We start from the raw sequence: 19,834 nt of genomic DNA, 5'->3' as shown, positions 1-19,834 counted from the left end.
TGGGAGTGTTTGATGGGGACAGTGTAGAGGGAGCTTTACTCTGTATCTAACCCCGTGCTGTACCTGTCCTGGGAGTGTTTGACGGGGATAGTGTAGAGGGAGCTTTACTCTGTATCTAACCCCGTGCTGTATCTGTCCTGGGAGTGTTTGATGGGGACAGTGTAGAGGGAGCTTTACTCTGTATCTAACCCCGTGCTGTACCTGTCCTGGGAGTGTTTGATGGGGACAGGGCAGAGGGAGCTTTACTCTGTATCTAGCCCCCTGCTGTACCTGTCCTGGGAGTGTTTGATGGGGACAGTGTAGAGGGAGCTTTACTCTGTATCTATCCCGTGCTGTACCTGTCCTGGGAGTGTTTGATGGGGACAGTGTAGAGGGAGCTTTACTCTGTATCTAACCCGTGCTGTACCTGTCCTGGGAGTGTTTGATGGGGACGGTGTAGAGGGAGCTTCACTCTGTATCTAACCCCGTGCTGTACCTGTCCTGGGAATGTTGATGTGGACAGTATAGAGGGAGCTTTACTCTGTATCTAACCCCGTGCTGTACCCGTCCTGGGAGTGTTTGATGGGGACAGTGTAGAGGGAGCTTTGCTCTGTATCTAACCCCATGCTGTACCTGTCCTGGGAGTGTTTGATGGGGACGGTGTAGAGGGAGCTTCACTCTGTATCTAACCCCGTGCTGTATCTGTCCTGGGAGTGTTTGATGGGGACAGTGTAGAGGGAGCTTTACTCTGTATCTAACCCTGTGCTGTACCTGTCCTGGGGGTGTTTGATGGGGACAGTGTAGAGGGAGCTTTACTCTGTATCTAACCCCGTGCTGTACCTGTCCTGGGAGTGTTTGACGGGGACAGTGTAGAGGGAGCTTTACTCTGTATCTAACCCCGTGCTGTATCTGTCCTGGGAGTGTTTGATGGGGACAGTGTAGAGGGAGCTTTACTCTGTATCTAACCCCGTGCTGTACCTGTCCTGGGAGTGTTTGACGGGGATAGTGTAGAGGGAGCTTTACTCTGTATCTAACCCCGTGCTGTATCTGTCCTGGGAGTGTTTGATGGGGACAGTGTAGAGGGAGCTTTACTCTGTATCTAACCCCGTGCTGTACCTGTCCTGGGAGTGTTTGATGGGGACAGTGTAGAGGGAGCTTTACTCTGTATCTAGCCCCCTGCTGTACCTGTCCTGGGAGTGTTTGATGGGGACAGTGTAGAGGGAGCTTTACTCTGTATCTAACCCGTGCTGTACCTGTCCTGGGAGTGTTTGATGGGGACAGTGTAGAGGGAGCTTTACTCTGTATCTAACCCGTGCTGTACCTGTCCTGGGAGTGTTTGATGGGGACGGTGTAGAGGGAGCTTCAATCTGTATCTAACCCCGTGCTGTACCTGTCCTGGGAATGTTGATGTGGACAGTATAGAGGGAGCTTTACTCTGTATCTAACCCCGTGCTGTACCCGTCCTGGGAGTGTTTGATGGGGACAGTGTAGAGGGAGCTTTACTCTGTATCTAACCCGTGCTGTACCTGTCCTGGGAGTGTTTGATGGGGACGGTGTAGAGGGAGCTTCACTCTGTATCTAACCCCGTGCTGTACTTGTCCTGGGAATGTTGATGTGGACAGTATAGAGGGAGCTTTACTCTGTATCTAACCCCGTGCTGTACCCGTCCTGGGAGTGTTTGATGGGGACAGTGTAGAGGGAGCTTTGCTCTGTATCTAACCCCATGCTGTACCTGTCCTGGGAGTGTTTGATGGGGACGGTGTAGATGGAGCTTCACTCTGTATCTAACCCCGTGCTGTATCTGTCCTGGGAGTGTTTGATGGCGACAGTGTAGACGGAGCTTTACTCTGTATCTAACCCCGTGCTGTACCTGTCCTGGGAGAGTTTGATGGGGACAATGTAGAGGGAGCTTTACTCTGTATCTAACCCCGTGCTGTACCTGTCCTGTGGGAGTTTGATGGGGACAGTGTAGAGGGAGCTTTACTCTGTATCTAACCCCGTGCTGTACCTGTCCTGGGAGTGTTTGATGGGGACAGTGTAGAGGGAGCTTTACTCTGTATCTAACCCTGTGCTGTACCTGTCCTGGGGGTGTTTGATGGGGACAGTGTAGAGGGAGCTTTACTCTGTATCTAACCCCGTGCTGTACCTGTCCTGGGAGTGTTTGACGGAGATAGTGTAGAGGGAGCTTTACTCTGTATCTAACCCCGTGCTGTACCTGTCCTGGGAGTGTTTGATGGGGACAGTGTAGAGGGAGCTTTACTCTGTATCTAACCCCGTGCTGTACCTGTCCTGGGCGTGTTTGACGGGGATAGTGTAGAGGGAGCTTTACTCTGTATCTAACCCCGTGCTGTACCTGTCCTGGGGGTGTTTGATGGGGACAGTGTAGAGGGAGCTTTACTCTGTATCTAACCCCGTGCTGTACCTGTCCTGGGAGTGTTTGATGGGGACAGTGTAGAGGGAGCTTTACTCTGTATCTAACCCCCTGCTGTACCTGTCCTGGGAGTGTTTGATGGGGACAGTGTAGAGGGAGCTTTACTCTGTATCTAACCCGTGCTGTACCTGTCCTGGGAGTGTTTGATGGGGACAGTGTAGAGGGAGCTTTACTCTGTATCTAACCCGTGCTGTACCTGTCCTGGGAGTGTTTGATGGGGACGGTGTAGAGGGAGCTTCACTCTGTATCTAACCCCGTGCTGTACCTGTCCTGGGAATGTTGATGTGGACAGTATAGAGGGAGCTTTACTCTGTATCTAACCCCGTGCTGTACCCGTCCTGGGAGTGTTTGATGGGGACAGTGTAGAGGGAGCTTTGCTCTGTATCTAACCCCATGCTGTACCTGTCCTGGGAGTGTTTGATGGGGACGGTGTAGAGGGAGCTTCACTCTGTATCTAACCCCGTGCTGTATCTGTCCTGGGAGTGTTTGATGGGGACAGTGTAGAGGGAGCTTTACTCTGTATCTAACCCCGTGCTGTACCTGTCCTGGGAGTGTTTGACGGGGATAGTGTAGAGGGAGCTTTACTCTGTATCTAACCCCGTGCTGTATCTGTCCTGGGAGTGTTTGATGGGGACAGTGTAGAGGGAGCTTTACTCTGTATCTAACCCCGTGCTGTACCTGTCCTGGGAGTGTTTGACGGGGATAGTGTAGAGGGAGCTTTACTCTGTATCTAACCCCGTGCTGTATCTGTCCTGGGAGTGTTTGATGGGGACAGTGTAGAGGGAGCTTTACTCTGTATCTAACCCCGTGCTGTACCTGTCCTGGGAGTGTTTGATGGGGACAGTGCAGAGGGAGCTTTACTCTGTATCTAGCCCCCTGCTGTACCTGTCCTGGGAGTGTTTGATGGGGACAGTGTAGAGGGAGCTTTACTCTGTATCTATCCCGTGCTGTACCTGTCCTGGGAGTGTTTGATGGGGACAGTGTAGAGGGAGCTTTACTCTGTATCTAACCCGTGCTGTACCTGTCCTGGGAGTGTTTGATGGGGACGGTGTAGAGGGAGCTTCACTCTGTATCTAACCCCGTGCTGTACCTGTCCTGGGAATGTTGATGTGGACAGTATAGAGGGAGCTTTACTCTGTATCTAACCCCGTGCTGTACCCGTCCTGGGAGTGTTTGATGGGGACAGTGTAGAGGGAGCTTTGCTCTGTATCTAACCCCATGCTGTACCTGTCCTGGGAGTGTTTGATGGGGACGGTGTAGAGGGAGCTTCACTCTGTATCTAACCCCGTGCTGTATCTGTCCTGGGAGTGTTTGATGGGGACAGTGTAGAGGGAGCTTTACTCTGTATCTAACCCCGTGCTGTACCTGTCCTGTGGGAGTTTGATGGGGACAGTGTAGAGGGAGCTTTACTCTGTATCTAACCCCGTGCTGTACCTGTCCTGGGAGTGTTTGATGGGGACAGTGTAGAGGGAGCTTTACTCTGTATCTAACCCTGTGCTGTACCTGTCCTGGGGGTGTTTGATGGGGACAGTGTAGAGGGAGCTTTACTCTGTATCTAACCCCGTGCTGTACCTGTCCTGGGAGTGTTTGACGGGGACAGTGTAGAGGGAGCTTTACTCTGTATCTAACCCCGTGCTGTATCTGTCCTGGGAGTGTTTGATGGGGACAGTGTAGAGGGAGCTTTACTCTGTATCTAACCCCGTGCTGTACCTGTCCTGGGAGTGTTTGACGGGGATAGTGTAGAGGGAGCTTTACTCTGTATCTAACCCCGTGCTGTATCTGTCCTGGGAGTGTTTGATGGGGACAGTGTAGAGGGAGCTTTACTCTGTATCTAACCCCGTGCTGTACCTGTCCTGGGAGTGTTTGATGGGGACAGTGTAGAGGGAGCTTTACTCTGTATCTAGCCCCCTGCTGTACCTGTCCTGGGAGTGTTTGATGGGGACAGTGTAGAGGGAGCTTTACTCTGTATCTAACCCGTGCTGTACCTGTCCTGGGAGTGTTTGATGGGGACAGTGTAGAGGGAGCTTTACTCTGTATCTAACCCGTGCTGTACCTGTCCTGGGAGTGTTTGATGGGGACGGTGTAGAGGGAGCTTCAATCTGTATCTAACCCCGTGCTGTACCTGTCCTGGGAATGTTGATGTGGACAGTATAGAGGGAGCTTTACTCTGTATCTAACCCCGTGCTGTACCCGTCCTGGGAGTGTTTGATGGGGACAGTGTAGAGGGAGCTTTGCTCTGTATCTAACCCCATGCTGTACCTGTCCTGGGAGTGTTTGATGGGGACGGTGTAGAGGGAGCTTCACTCTGTATCTAACCCCGTGCTGTATCTGTCCTGGGAGTGTTTGATGGGGACAGTGTAGAGGGAGCTTTACTCTGTATCTAACCCCGTGCTGTACCTGTCCTGGGAGAGTTTGATGGGGACAATGTAGAGGGAGCTTTACTCTGTATCTAACCCCGTGCTGTACCTGTCCTGTGGGAGTTTGATGGGGACAGTGTAGAGGGAGCTTTACTCTGTATCTAACCCCGTGCTGTACCTGTCCTGGGAGTGTTTGATGGGGACAGTGTAGAGGGAGCTTTACTCTGTATCTAACCCTGTGCTGTACCTGTCCTGGGGGTGTTTGATGGGGACAGTGTAGAGGGAGCTTTACTCTGTATCTAACCCCGTGCTGTACCTGTCCTGGGAGTGTTTGACGGGGATAGTGTAGAGGGAGCTTTACTCTGTATCTAACCCCGTGCTGTACCTGTCCTGGGAGTGTTTGATGGGGACAGTGTAGAGGGAGCTTTACTCTGTATCTAACCCCGTGCTGTACCTGTCCTGGGAGTGTTTGACGGGGATAGTGTAGAGGGAGCTTTACTCTGTATCTAACCCCGTGCTGTACCTGTCCTGGGGGTGTTTGATGGGGACAGTGTAGAGGGAGCTTTACTCTGTATCTAACCCTGTGCTGTACCTGTCCTGGGAGTGTTTGATGGGGACAGTGTAGAGGGAGCTTTACTCTGTATCTAACCCCCTGCTGTACCTGTCCTGGGAGTGTTTGATGGGGACAGTGTAGAGGGAGCTTTACTCTGTATCTAACCCGTGCTGTACCTGTCCTGGGAGTGTTTGATGGGGACAGTGTAGAGGGAGCTTTACTCTGTATCTAACCCGTGCTGTACCTGTCCTGGGAGTGTTTGATGGGGACGGTGTAGAGGGAGCTTCACTCTGTATCTAACCCCGTGCTGTACCTGTCCTGGGAATGTTGATGTGGACAGTATAGAGGGAGCTTTACTCTGTATCTAACCCCGTGCTGTACCCGTCCTGGGAGTGTTTGATGGGGACAGTGTAGAGGGAGCTTTGCTCTGTATCTAACCCCATGCTGTACCTGTCCTGGGAGAGTTTGATGGGGACAATGTAGAGGGAGCTTTACTCTGTATCTAACCCCGTGCTGTACCTGTCCTGTGGGAGTTTGATGGGGACAATGTAGAGGGAGCTTTACTCTGTATCTAACCCCGTGCTGTACCTGTCCTGTGGGAGTTTGATGGGGACAGTGTAGAGGGAGCTTTACTCTGTATCTAACCCCGTGCTGTACCTGTCCTGGGAGTGTTTGATGGGGACAGTGTAGAGGGAGCTTTACTCTGTATCTAACCCTGTGCTGTACCTGTCCTGGGGGTGTTTGATGGGGACAGTGTAGAGGGAGCTTTACTCTGTATCTAACCCTGTGCTGTACCTGTCCTGGGGGTGTTTGATGGGGACAGTGTAGAGGGAGCTTTACTCTGTATCTAACCCGTGCTGTACCTGTCCTGGGAGTGTTTGATGGGGACGGTGTAGAGGGAGCTTCACTCTGTATCTAACCCCGTGCTGTACCTGTCCTGGGAATGTTGATGTGGACAGTATAGAGGGAGCTTTACTCTGTATCTAACCCCGTGCTGTACCCGTCCTGGGAGTGTTTGATGGGGACAGTGTAGAGGGAGCTTTGCTCTGTATCTAACCCCATGCTGTACCTGTCCTGGGAGTGTTTGATGGGGACGGTGTAGAGGGAGCTTCACTCTGTATCTAACCCCGTGCTGTATCTGTCCTGGGAGTGTTTGATGGGGACAGTGTAGAGGGAGCTTTACTCTGTATCTAACCCCGTGCTGTACCTGTCCTGGGAGTGTTTATTGATTTTGGTTACGATGAGTCTTTCAGTTGTTATTCAACACTGTTTTCGTGCTTTTAATCCCAAAACAAGTTTTATTCCACGAGTTTAGTTAACAATTGTATAAACTCACAATAAGAATTATCAATTACGAACATAATGACCCCACTCAGCTACAGTAATCTATGTATAACCCTTAATAAATTCCCCCTTTAACTGTTCCAATTCAACAAGCTCCCATAAACCAAAAACCCCATTTTACCAAAACAGCGGGTAAGAATAATTATTGGGTTTCTTTCTTGGAATAACTCTTTAAAATTGAAAATAGAGAGGCAGGCCAAAATACGTCTCTGTCCGAGTCTGCGCCAGCTGCATGTGAAAACGCAAGTTAAAAACTCTCAGAGTCGCAGCCCAGCTCCGCCCACACAATGACATCACTGAAGCCATGTGATAAGACAAAAACCTTTCTTAAAAGGGACACTCCTATGACAACATACTCTCGGAAAGTAACCCACCCACTAACCTTAAAATGCTTCCTGGGGTTGCTGACCTCCCTCTCAATGACGGGAATGTCGATGAGGCCTTCAGACGGGACAGGAATGCCAACAGTAACCACCCTGAGAGAGCGCGAGAGAGAAGAGATTAATGCAGCTGCATCACGCACGCTGCAGTGCCTGCCGCGGTTCAAGAAGGCAGCTCACCACCAGCTTCTCGAGGGCAATAGGGGATCGCAACTGAGAGACGGGGCTAACATAGTTAGTTCCCCTTCTTGCCCCGTACCAGTATTTCTTGATGACCTCGTGCATTCGGAAGCGACGGTTGAGGGCCAGCGCGGATTTCTCGTCCCTGGCCAGGATCATGGCGCCCGTGTTGTCCTTGTCCAGACGGTGGCAAATGTGCAAGGGCTGTGCCGTCATCCCGTACAGCATCTTGGGAAGGATCGGCAGCACCTCCTGCATCCCAGTACCCCTCCCAGGAGCAGCTGCAGAGGGGGAGAGAGAGAGAGAGGGAGGGAGGAGGGGGTGAGGTTTAATCAGAGACCCCTCCCCCCCCCCCCCACAAACCACCCCCTCGGCATCCCCCGTACCTTCCATCGGCACTCCGTAAGGCTTGTCGACGACCACCCAGTCCTCGTTGTGAAAGAGGAGGCCCGACTTCAGCACCTTGGCCAGCACGTTGGGGTGGACCCGCTGCAGACCCTGGGACAGACGACGGAGCTCCTGAACCCGGCGTGACACGGGGGGTCCGGCTGCCGCCTCCTGGAGGGGGCGAGAGTGAGGGAGAACGTGCGTGAGAACAAGCCGGGCGTTGTCGAGGCCGCTCCTGGAGCACTGCGAACAGCTTCTGGGCTCTTTACCCAAGGGAGGACCATCCTTGCCCGAGAGCACAGGTACGACATTGGAGCTGGTACATTTATCAGGAAGATCACGTTAGAGTGAATGCAACTCGGGGCAAGTGACTGTGTTACAGGCCAGGGTTTAGAGATCCCCAAAGTGTACCATGGAGTTCACCTGACCCGCAACTTTTGTGGTATGGGGAGCACACGGCCCACTCTCCAGGAGTGGGACAGCAGAAATGGAAAAGTATTTTTTAAAGCAAAACAATGTTTATTCTATGAACTCAAGTTAACCTTTTTAAAACATACACTGAACATCTTAGCAACCATCAATTCAAATACAACCCCCAGAGACTACAACACTAAGTAAACCTTTAAGCTTTCGTTTTCACATCCCTACGACTTAAAAACAAAACCTTTATCAGAAGCACATCAGGTTAAAGTCACTACTGAGAACATTCATAATTCTGAATTCACCAAATGATCAAGAGATAGTCTTTTGATGGCAGAGAGAACAGCCGTACACCTGCTTGGTCTGGCTTCAGCTCCAACACTGAAAACCAAACTAAAACACACCCTGCAGCCTGCTCAAAAACGAAAGTAAAAAGCTGACGGACAGCCCAGCTCCGCCCACTCTCTGACATCACTGCAGTAATACACACCCATTTCTTAAAGGTACTCTCGCTACAGATAGTTATATACGCACCCATTTATAAACACCCATTTCTTAAAGGTCCTCCCACACGACAACTGTGTGTGAACCACTGTCGGGGAGAACAGAACGGGGGCTAATTTCCTTTCTAGGGAGGGAAATTATGCAAATCCCTCCCTAATTTGTGCTCAATATTCCTGTCCGGAAATGTGGTAAGGCCGGACGCTGATGAGTGAAGGGTGTTGAAGGTGGCATCTGATTAACCTACCAAGGACGGGAGGCAACTTCTGTATTGAAGAGGAGGATTGGCAAGGTGATAAATATCTTAGTTAATGCATGGTTTAGCACAGGGCTAAATCGCTGGCTTTGAAAGCAGACCAAGGCAGGCCAGCAGCACGGTTCAATTCCCGTACCAGCCTCCCCGAACAGGCGCCGGAATGTAGCGACTAGGGGCTTTTCACAGTAACTTCATTGAAGCCTACTTGTGACAATAAGCGATTTTCATTTATTTGTCTATTGATTAAGGGAGGGAGTCCCCAATTCTCAATCAATGGTGGAGGTGAAATTACACATTGGATCGGATCTCTATGGCCCTATCCGAAATTCTGTTCTAATTGCTGAGTACGATTTGGAACTGGTTGGAAAGATCATAGAATTTACAGTCCAGGAGGCCATTCGGCCCATCGAGTCTGCACCGGCTCTCGGAAAGAGCACCCTACCCAAGGTCAACACTTCCACCCTATCCCCGTAACCCAGTCACCCCACCCAACACTAAGGGCAATTTTGGACACTAAGGGCAATTTATCATGGCCAATCCACCCAACCTGCACATCTTTGGACTGTGGGAGGAAACCGGAGCACCCGGAGGAAACCCACGCACACACGGGGAGGATGTGCAGACTCCGCACAGACAGTGACCCAGCGGGGAATCGAACCTGGGACTTCTGAATAACAAAATGCCTTTACTTTCTCTTACCCTGTGTGGCATATAAGGAAAGTAGGAAGGAACTTAAGCAAGGAGTCAGGAGGGCTAGAAGGGGTCATGAAAAGTCATTGGCAAATAGGGTTAAGGAAAATCCCAAGGCTTTTTACACTTACATAAAAAGCAAGAGGGTAGCCAGGGAAAGGGTTGGCCCACTGAAGGATAGGCAAGGGAATCTGTGTGTGGAGCCAGAGGAAATGGGCGAGGTACTAAATGAATACTTTGCATCAGTATTCACCAAAGAGAAGGAATTGGTAGATGTTGAGTCTGGAGAAGGGGGTGTAGATAGCCTGGGTCACATTGTGATCCAAAAAGACGAGGTGTTGGGTGTCTTAAAAAATATTAAGGTAGATAAGTCCCCAGGGCCGGATGGGATCTACCCCAGAATACTGAAGGAGGCTGGAGAGGAAATTGCTGAGGCCTTGACAGAAATCTTTGGATCCTCGCTGTCTTCAGGGGATGTCCCGGAGGACTGGAGAATAGCCAATGTTGTTCCTCTGTTTAAGAAGGGTGGCAGGGATAATCCCGGGAACTACAGGCCGGTGAGCCTTACTTCAGTGGTAGGGAAATTACTGGAGAGAATTCTTCGAGACAGGATCTACTCCCATTTGGAAGCAAATGGACGTATTAGTGAGAGGCAGCACGGTTTTGTGAAGGGGAGGTCGTGTCTCACTAACTTGATAGAGTTTTTCGAGGAGGTCACTAAGATGATTGATGCAGGTAGGGCAGTAGATGTTGTCTATATGGACTTCAGTAAGGCCTTTGACAAGGTCCCTCATGGTAGACTAGTACAAAAGGTGAAGTCACACGGGATCAGGGGTGAACTGGCAAGGTGGATACAGAACTGGCTAGGCCATAGAAGGCAGAGGGTAGCAATGGAGGGATGCTTTTCTAATTGGAGGGCTGTGACCAGTGGTGTTCCACAGGGATCAGTGCTGGGACCTTTGCTCTTTGTAGTATATATAAATGATTTGGAGGAAAATGTAACTGGTCTGATTAGTAAGTTTGCAGACGACACAAAGGTTGGTGGAATTGCGGATAGCGATGAGGACTGTCTGAGGATACAGCAGGATTTAGATTGTCTGGAGACTTGGGCGGAGAGATGGCAGATGGAGTTTAACCTGGACAAATGTGAGGTAATGCATTTTGGAAGGGCTAATGCAGGTAGGGAATATACAGTGAATGGTAGAACCCTCAAGAGTATTGAAAGTCAAAGAGATCTAGGAGTACAGGTCCACAGATCACTGAAAGGGGCTACACAGGTGGAGAAGGTAGTCAAGAAGGCATACGGCATGCTTGCCTTCATTGGCCGGGGCATTGAGTAAAAGAATTGGCAAGTCATGTTGCAGCTGTATAGAACCTTAGTTAGGCCACACTTGGAGTATAGTGTTCAATTCTGGTCGCCACACTACCAGAAGGATGTGGAGGCTTTAGAGAGGGTGCAGAAGAGATTTACCAGAATGTTGCCTGGTATGGAGGGCATAAGCTATGAGGAGCGATTGAATAAACTCGGTTTGTTCTCACTGGAACGAAGGAGGTTGAGGGGCGACCTGATAGAGGTATACAAAATTATGAGGGGCATAGACAGAGTGGATAGTCAGAGGCTTTTCCCCAGGGTAGAGGGGTCAATTACTAGGGGGCATAGGTTTAAGGTGAGAGGGGCAAAGTTTAGAGTAGATGTACGAGGCAAGTTTTTTACGCAGAGGGTAGTGGGTGCCTGGAACTCACTACCGGAGGAGGTAGTGGAGGCAGGGACGATAGGGACATTTAAGGGGCATCTTGACAAATATATGAATAGGATGGGAATAGAAGGATACGGACCCAGGAAGTGTAGAAGATTGTAGTTTAGTCGGGCAGTATGGTCGGCACGGGCTTGGAGGGCCGAAGGGCCTGTTCCTGTGCTGTACATTTCTTTGTTCTTTGTTCTTTGTTCATTTTAGCTTTGAGCAGCGTTTTGAAGTTCAGTGATAAAAAATAAATGGCTTAAAGTTTTCAAATCCATCACAGCCATCAGGTGCTGCCTGACCTACTGACTATTTCCAGTATTGCCTGAATTAAATTCAGGTACTTCGCATTCTGTGGGTCCGTTAGCTCAATTATCCTGTCCTCACTCAAAATTGACACACGTTCAACGCATCAGGGGCGACTCGATAGTGATTAAGAGCAGGAAAACTAGGTGATTTTCTTTCCCTCCCTTGTCTGGAGCAAGGAAGCTTTAGCGTCTCAAACATTGGCTAGATTCAGGGAGGATTGGGGGAAGCGAACGTGACGTGGATTTCGAAGGTCGGCCGGCGGGGGTCCCGAAGTTTGGCCAGTTGGCGAAAGTGGATCCCAGGAAAAAGTTTGAAAAACACTGCCCCAGGGGGAGAGTAACGGAGGTTCGCCCGGGTTGTGCTGCCTGGGGTGAGAGGGATTGTACCCCACTTCCCCGATGAGATGGAGGAGAATGGGTCTCTGTTCCATGAAGATTCAAAGAATGAGAGGCCTCATGGAAACGCATAAAATTCTGAAGGGGCTTTGACAGGGTGGATGCCCAGAGGCTGCACCCCCCCCCTGGCTGGACAGTCTGGGACACGGGGGTAAGGCTGACGGAGAGCCTGCGGGTCACTCATTCACCGAGCAGATTCCAGACTGAGATTGAGAGATTGCAGGATACTGCGCGGCCTGGATAGAGGGGACGCGGAGAGGATGTTCCCACTTGTAGGAGAAGCTGGAACCAGGGGACACCATCTCAGACTAAAGGGACGATCCGTTAAAATGGAGATGAGGAGGGATTTCTTCAGCCAGAGGCTGGTGTGTGGGCAGCACAGTGGTTAGCACTGCTGCCTCACAGCTCCAGGGTCCCGGGTTCGATTCCCCGCTGGGTCACTGTCTGTGCGGAGTCTGCACGTCCTCCCCGTGTCTGCGTGGGTTTCCTCCCACAGTCCAAAGACGTGCAGGTTGGGTGGATTGGCCGTGATAAATTGCCCTCATGGTATAATCAGCCTCAGGCTGACGTCATCAGGATGACCCAACTCCTCTGACGTCATGGCGCAAGGCAACGTACACCTGACGTCATACACCGCCCCGTCTTTTCCCCTCTGACGCCACTGACAAGGTGGCCCCGCCCCCTATTACGTCACGGCCACGAGGCCCCGCCGTGCCGGCTGGCTCCTCCTACCTTATGCGCTCCGCTCTGCGCGCACGATGGCGGCCGCTCCGGAGCGCGGGGAACGTCGGCGGCGTCTGAGCAGAAGGGGCCCAGGCCGAGGGCAGGCCGGGAGCCGGAACACAGACAGCGGCGCCGGCGGCTTCCCGCGGCCCCCAGAAAGCGCCATCCCGCTCCCCGACAGCAGCCTGTCAGCGCCATGCCGCACTTCCGGTCCGCACCGCCCACTTCCGCCTTCCAAACTGCAACCGCCACAGGGCCCCTCCCCCAAAACCGCCCCCGGCCGTTAACCCCGCCCCTCCCAACACCGCTTCCGGCCATTAACCCCGCCCCCTCCTAACACCGCTTCCGGCCATTAACCCCGCCCCCTCCCAACACCGCATCCGGCCATTAACCCCGCCCCCTCCCAACACCGCTTCCGGCCATTAACTCCGCCCTCGGCCATTAACCCCGCCCCCTCCCAACACTGCTTCCGGCCATTAACCCCGCCCCCTCCCAACACCGCTTCCGGCCATTAACCCCGCCCCCTCCCAACACCGCTTCCGGCCATTAACCCCGCCCCCTCCCAACACCGCTTCCGGCCATTAACCCCGCCCCCTCCCAACACCGCTTCCGGCCATTAACCCCGCCCCCTCCCAACACCGCTTCCGGCCATTAACCCCGCCCCCTCCCAACACCGCATCCGGCCATTAACCCCGCCCCCTCCCAACACCGCATCCGGCCATTAACCCCGCCCCTCCCAACACCGCATCCGGCCATTAACCCCGCCCCCTCCCAACACCGCATCCGGCCATTAACCCCGCCCCCTCCCAACACCGCATCCGGCCATTAACCCCGCCCCTCCCAACACCGCATCCGGCCATTAACCCCGCCCCCTCCCAACACCGCATCCGGCCATTAACCCCGCCCCTCCCAACACCGCATCCCGCCATTAACCCCGCCCCCTCTCCCCCAACCCCGCCCACCCCGCCCCCTCTCCCCCAACCCCACCCCCTCTCCCCCAACCCCGCCACCCCGCCCCCCCAACCCCGCCCCCTCTCCCCCAACCCCGCCCCCCCCAACCCCGCCCCCTCTCCCCCTACCCCACCCCCTCTCCCCCAACCCCGCCCCCTCTCCCCCTACCCCGCCCCCTCTCCCCCTACCCCGCCCCCTCTCCCCCAACCCCGCCACCCCCGCCCCCCCAACCCCGCCCCCTCTCCCCCAACCCCGCCACCCCGCCCCCCCAACCCCGCCACCCCGCCCCCCCAACCCCGCCCACCCCGCCCCCAACCCCGCCCCCTCTCCCCCTACCCCGCCCCCTCTCCCCCTACCCCGCCCCCTCTCCCCCTACCCCGCCCCCTCTCCCCCTACCCCTCTCCCCCGACCCCGCCCCCTCTCCCCCTACCCCTCTCCCCCGACCCCGCCCCCTCTCCCCCTACCCCGCCCCCTCTCCCCCTACCCCTCTCCCCCAACCCCTCTCCCCAACCCCGCCCACTCTCCCCCAACCCCACCCCAAAACCCGCCCCCTCTCCCCCAACCCCGCCCCCCTCCCCCAAACCCGCCCCCTCTCCCCCTCTCCCTCTCCCCCTCTCCCTCTCCCCCAACCCCGCCCCCCCAACCCCCTCTCCCCCAACCCCGCCCCCCCAACCCCCTCTCCCCCAACCCCGCCCCCCCAACCCCCTCTCCCCCAACCCCGCCCCCCCAACCCCCTCTCCCCCAACCCCGCCCCCAACCCCCTCTCCCCCAACCCCGCCCCCAACCCCGCCCCCAACCCCGCGCCCCCTCTCCCCCAACCCTGCCCCCAACCCCGCCCCAACCCCGCTCCCCCAACCCCGCCCCCAACCCCGCGCCCCCAACCCCGCGCCCCCAGCCCCGCGCCCCCAACCCCGCGCCCCCAGCCCCGCGCCCCCAGCCCCGCGCCCCCAACCCCGCCCCCTCTCCCCAACCCCGCCCCCTCTCCCCAACCCCGCCCCCTCTCCCCCAACCCCGACCCTCTCCCCTAACCCCGCCCCCGGGACTTGTGGGGGGAAACCGGAGCACCCGGAGGAAACCCACGCAGACACGGGGAGGACGTGCAGACTCCGCACAGACAGTGACCCAAGCCGGGAATCGAACCTGGAGCTGTGAAGCCGCGGTGCTAACCACCGTGCCCCCGTCCCGGCTCTATCAAAGGGCTGGTTCAGGATATGAACCCGGCCTGGGACCGCTCACAAAGCGAGAATCACCCAGAGACCAATGAGGCCCTCATGAGAAAAATTGTTCTTTATTAAAACGATGATTGTCTTCCAGAAAGTGTTCTGCGGCCGGATCACACAGCATCCCGCTCCCACCCAGTCCGTCTCCGAGCCCATCCCGCTCCCACCCAGTCTGTCTCCGAGCCCATCCCGCTCCCACCCAGTCCGTCTCCGAGCCCATCCCGCTCCCACCCAGTCCGTCTCCGAGCCCATCCCGCTCCCACCCAGTCCGTCTCCGAGCCCATCCCGCTCCCACCCAGTCCGTCTCCGAGCCCATCCCGCTCCACCCAGTCTGTCTCCGAGCCCATCCCGCTCCCACCCAGTCTGTCTCCGAGCCCATCCCCCTCCCACCCAGTCCGTCTCCGAGCCCATCCCGCTCCCACCCAGTCTGTCTCCGAGCCCATCCCGCTCCCACCCAGTCTGTCTCCGAGCCCATCCCGCTCCCACCCAGTCCGTCTCCGAGCCCATCCCGTTCCCACCCAGTCCGTCTCCGAGCCCATCCCGCTCCCACCCAGTCCGTCTCCGAGCCCATCCCGCTCCCACCCAGTCCGTCTCCGAGCCCATCCCGCTCCCACCCAGTCTGTCTCCGAGCCCATCCCGCTCCCACCCAGTCCGTCTCCGAGCCCATCCCGCTCCCACCCAGTCTGTCTCCGAGCCCATCCCGCTCCCACCCAGTCTGTCTCCGAGCCCATCCCGCTCCCACCCAGTCTGTCTCCGAGCCCATCCCGCTCCCACCCAGTCTGTCTCCGAGCCCATCCCGCTCCCACCCAGTCTGTCTCCGAGCCCATCCCGCTCCCACCCAGTCTGTCTCCGAGCCCATCCCGCTCCAGCCGCAGTCCCTTGCAGGTGGCGGGTGCCAGGCCGCGGGTAGGACACCCGCCGGGGACTCGCTCGGTCTCTCTCAGCCGTGTCTCTCCGTGGTGATCACACAGACTCCGGCGCTCCACCGCTGCCCAGCTCAGTCCCTCGCTGCCCCGGCAGGGCGGGCTCCTCGCTATCCAGCAGCTCCTCCTCCCGCAGAGCCTCAGGCAGCTCGATGCGCCCCCGCTTGGCGTAGTGCCGGATTCGGGACTCCAGCCCCTCACACCGCTCGCGCTCCATCAGCCGCTTGTACTTGCGAGGCCCCACCCCCTCCAGCAGGGTGTCCGCCAGGCGCATCACGGGGGGCTGGGTGCTGGTCCAGGCCCTCAGGGGGTCCGCGTCACCCTCTGCAGGAGGCAAGGGGAGCAACGGGGTTAGAGGCCATTCTCTCATCCACACGGCCCCCCCCACATCCCACCCCTTCCACCAACCCCTCCCCTCCACCACCCCCATCCACCACCACCCCCTGCCCCCATCCACCACCCCTCCCCTCTGCCACCACCACCTCTACCCCCACCCCCTCCCCTACCCCCTCCCTTCCTCCCCCAACACCGTCCCTCCACCCCCCCTCCCCTCCCCCCCACCACCACCCACCACCACCAACCCCCTCCCCTACCCCCTCCACCCATCTCCCCCCCATCTCCCCCCCCCCACCCCTCCCCCTCACACCCTCCACATCTCATCTCTCCCCCTCCCCGCCTCCCCCTGTCGATATTTATCCGATTGTCCATTTCGAGCGTCCCTATTCAATCCCTTTCAGGGAAGCGCCTCCCGATCGGAACTCACCGTGTCAACAAACAACCCCCCCCCCCCTCCCCGATCACCTCCAATCTGTGTCCCTCCAGATTCCCCACTCTCCTCCACGCCTCGATTCCGAATCCCCTTCCCGAGGTCGCCTCGATTAAATCTCCCCTTTCCCATTGCCCGCTCGCTGGAAATAACCCCAGCTGCAGTGCCCCGTTCCCTCCACCGGGAGGCGCTCTCCCCGGGGTGACAGTACCTGTTCTCTGCTCGCTGGGTCCCTGCCCAAGGCCCTGCAACATGCTGTACAGGATGCGGCTCCTCACTGCCTGCTGGGTCCACAGAGCCTGCAGGTGAGCCACGGTGAAGGCGTGCTCCTCCCCGTCAAAGATCCACTCCAGGTTCTCGTAGGCGCAATCATACAACACCAGGGGGTAGTCCACAGCCATACTGCGGGCAGGGGGCAGAGGGAAAGGGGAGTGAGAGAGAGAGACAAAGACTGAACAACATAGCAACGACAGAAGGGTCAATACTGAGGGAGTGCCGCACTGTCAGAGGGTCAGTACTGAGGGAGTGCCGCACTGTCAGAGGGTCAGTACTGAGGGAGTGCCGCACTGTCAGAGGGTCAGTACTGAGGGAGTGCTGCACTGTCAGAGGGTCAGTACTGAGGGAGTGCCACACTGTCAGAGGGTCAGTACTGAGGGAGTGCCGCACTGTCAGAGGGTCAGTACTGAGGGAGTGCCGCACTGTCAGAGGGTCAGTACTGAGGGAGTGCCGCACAGGCAGAGGGTCAGTACTGAGGGAGTGCTGCACTGTCAGAGGGTCAATACTGAGGGAGCGCCGCACTGTGGGAGGGTCAGTACTGAATGAGCGCCGCACTGTCAGAGGGTCAGTACTGAGGGTGTGTCGCACTGTCAGAGGGTCAGGACTGAGGGAGTGCCGCACTGTCAGAGGGTCAGTACTGAATGAGCGCCGCACTGTCAGAGGGTCAGTACTGAGGGAGTGCCGCACTGTCGGAGGGTCAGTACTGAGGGAGTGCCGAACTGTCAGAGGTTCAGTACTGAGGGAGTGCCGCACTGTCGGAGGGTCAGTACTGAATGAGCGCTGCACTGTCAGAGGGTCAGTACTGAATGAGCGCCGCACTGTCAGAGGGTCAGTACTGAGGGAGTGCCGCACTGTCGGAGGGTCAGTACTGAATGAGCGCTGCACTGTCAGAGGGTCAGTACTGAGGGAGTGCCGCACTGTCGGAGGGTCAGTACTGAGGGAGTGCCGCACTGTCAGAGGGTCAGTACTGAGGGAGTGCCGAACTGTCAGAGGTTCAGTACTGAGGGAGTGCCGCACTGTCGGAGGGTCAGTACTGAATGAGCGCTGCACTGTCAGAGGGTCAGTACTGAGGGAGTGCCGCACTGTCGGAGGGTCAGTACTGAATGAGCGCCGCACTGTCAGAGGGTCAGTACTGAGGGAGTGCTGCACTGTCAGAGGGTCAGTACTGAGGGAGCGCCGCACTGTCAGGGGGTCAGTGCTGAGGGAGCGCCGCACTGTCAGAGGGTCAGTACTGAGGGAGTGCCACACTGTCAGTGGGTCAGTACTGAGGGAGCACCGCACTGTCAGAGGGTCAGTACTGAGGGAGCGCCGCACTGTCAGAGGGTCAGTACTGAGGGAGCGCCGCACTGTCAGGGGGTCAGTACTGAGGGAGTGCTGCACTGTCAGAGGGTCAGTACTGAGGGAGCGCCGCACTGTCAGAGGGTCAGTACTGAGGGAGTGCTGCACTGTCAGAGGGTCAGTACTGAGGGAGCGCCGCACTGTCAGAGGGGCAGTACTGAGGGAGTGCTGCACTGTCAGAGGGTCAGTACTGAGGGAGTGCCGCACTGTCGGAGGGTCAGTACTGAGGGAGCGCCGCACTGTCAGAGGGTCAGTACTGAGGGAGCGTCGCACTGTCAGAGGGTCAGTACTGAGGGAGTGCTGCACTGTCAGAGGGTCAGTACTGAGGGAGTGCCGCACTGTCGGAGGGTCAGTACTGAGGGAGCGCCGCACTGTCAGAGGGTCAGTACTGAGGGAGCACCACACTGTCAGAGGGTCAGTACTGAGGGAGCGCCGCACTGTCAGAGGGTCAGTACTGAGGGAGCACCACACTGTCGGAGGGTCAGTACTGAGGGAGTGCCGCACTGTCAGAGGGTCAGTACTGAGGGAGTGCCGCACTGTCAGAGGGTCAGTACTGAGGGAGTGCCGCACTGTCGGAGGATCAGTGCTGAGGGAGCGCCGCACTGTCAGAGGGTCAGTACTGAGGGAGTGCCGCACTGTCAGAGGGTCAGTGCTGAGGGAGTACCGCACTGTCAGAGGGTCAGTGCTGAGGGAGTGCCGCACTGTCAGAGGGTCAGTACTGAGAGAGTGCCGCACTGTCAGAGGGTCAGTGCTGAGGGAGTGCCGCACTGTCGGAGGATCAGTGCTGAGGAAGCGCCGCACTGTCAGAGGGTCAGTACTGAGGGAGTGCCGCACTGTCAGAGGGTCAGTACTGAGGGAGTGCCGCACTGTCAGAGGGTCAGTGCTGAGGGAGTGCCGCACTGTCAGAGGGCCAGTACTGAGGGAGTACCGCACTGTCAGAGGGTCAGTGCTGAGGGAGTGCCGCACTATCAGAGGGTCAGTGCTGAGGGAGTGCTGCACTGTCAGAGGGTCAGTACTGAGGGAGTGCCGCACTGTCAGAGGGTCAGTAGTGAGGGAGCGCCGCACTGTCAGAGGGTCAGTACGGAGGGAGTGCTGCACTGTCAGGGGGTCAGTACTGAGGGAGCACCACACTGTCAGAGGGTCAGTACTGAGGGAGTGCCGCAGTGTCAGAGGGTCAGTACTGAGGGAGTGCTGCCCTGTCAGAGGGTCAGTACTGAGAGAGCGCCGCACTGTCAGAGGGTCAGTATTGAGGGAGTGTCGCACTGTCAGAGGGTCAGTACTGAGGGAGTGCCGCTCTGTCAGAGGGTCAGTACTGTGGGAGTGCCGTACTGTCAGAGGGTCAGTACTGAGGGAGCGCCGCACTGTCAGAGGGTCAGTACTGAGGGAGTGCTGCCCTGTCAGAGGGTCAGTGCTGAGGGAGCACCGCACTGTCAGAGGGTCAGTACTGAGGGAGTGCCGCACTGTCAGAGGGTCAGTACTGAGGGAGCGCCACACTGTCAGAGGGTCAGTGCTGAGGGAGTGCCGCTCTGTCAGAGGGTCAGTGCTGAGGGAGTGCCACACTGTTGAAAGATCAGTGCTGAGGGATGTTCCAGTGTCAGAGGGACCAAGAGGCAGTAAACCTTACCCCTTGAACGCCCTGCAGCCCCGGGTTGGGGCGGGGGGGATGGAGGGGAACCTGCGGTGGGCGTTCCTGTACAAAGTAACCAAAGCGTGGCC

The 19,834-nt window shown here is 56.6% G+C and overlaps 2 protein-coding genes across 2 annotated transcripts in view; both read right to left on the bottom strand.

Moving 5' to 3' along the window:
- LOC140396026 (pseudouridylate synthase RPUSD4, mitochondrial-like) overlaps nucleotides 1–12,870 on the bottom strand; it is a 33,799-nt gene extending 20,929 nt beyond the window's left edge. The window contains exons 1-4 of the mRNA XM_072484081.1: nucleotides 12,654–12,870; nucleotides 7,611–7,782; nucleotides 7,304–7,505; nucleotides 7,047–7,140 (exon numbers count right to left, since the gene is read on the bottom strand). Of these exons, the coding sequence (XP_072340182.1) occupies nucleotides 7,047–7,140; nucleotides 7,304–7,505; nucleotides 7,611–7,782; nucleotides 12,654–12,842 (657 nt within the window). The 5' untranslated portion in view covers nucleotides 12,843–12,870. The remainder of the gene's footprint in view (nucleotides 1–7,046; nucleotides 7,141–7,303; nucleotides 7,506–7,610; nucleotides 7,783–12,653) is intronic.
- Nucleotides 12,871–15,600: 2,730 nt separating this feature from the next.
- pus3 (pseudouridylate synthase 3) lies at nucleotides 15,601–17,038 on the bottom strand. Its single transcript, XM_072483948.1, has 2 exons — nucleotides 16,716–17,038; nucleotides 15,601–16,062 (listed from the first exon to the last, which is right to left on the bottom strand). The coding sequence occupies exons 1-2, from the start codon at nucleotides 16,903–16,905 to the stop codon at nucleotides 15,779–15,781; spliced, it is 474 nt and encodes a 157-aa protein (XP_072340049.1). The 5' UTR covers nucleotides 16,906–17,038; the 3' UTR covers nucleotides 15,601–15,778.
- Between the last annotated feature and the right edge of the window lie 2,796 nt (nucleotides 17,039–19,834).

The sequence above is a fragment of the Scyliorhinus torazame genome, chromosome 19 (assembly GCF_047496885.1).
Source record: "Scyliorhinus torazame isolate Kashiwa2021f chromosome 19, sScyTor2.1, whole genome shotgun sequence".
In the NCBI taxonomy this organism is placed as follows: domain Eukaryota; kingdom Metazoa; phylum Chordata; class Chondrichthyes; order Carcharhiniformes; family Scyliorhinidae; genus Scyliorhinus; species Scyliorhinus torazame.
Note: the sequence above shows the minus strand (reverse complement) of the source record. Positions and strands in the feature narration are given on the sequence as shown.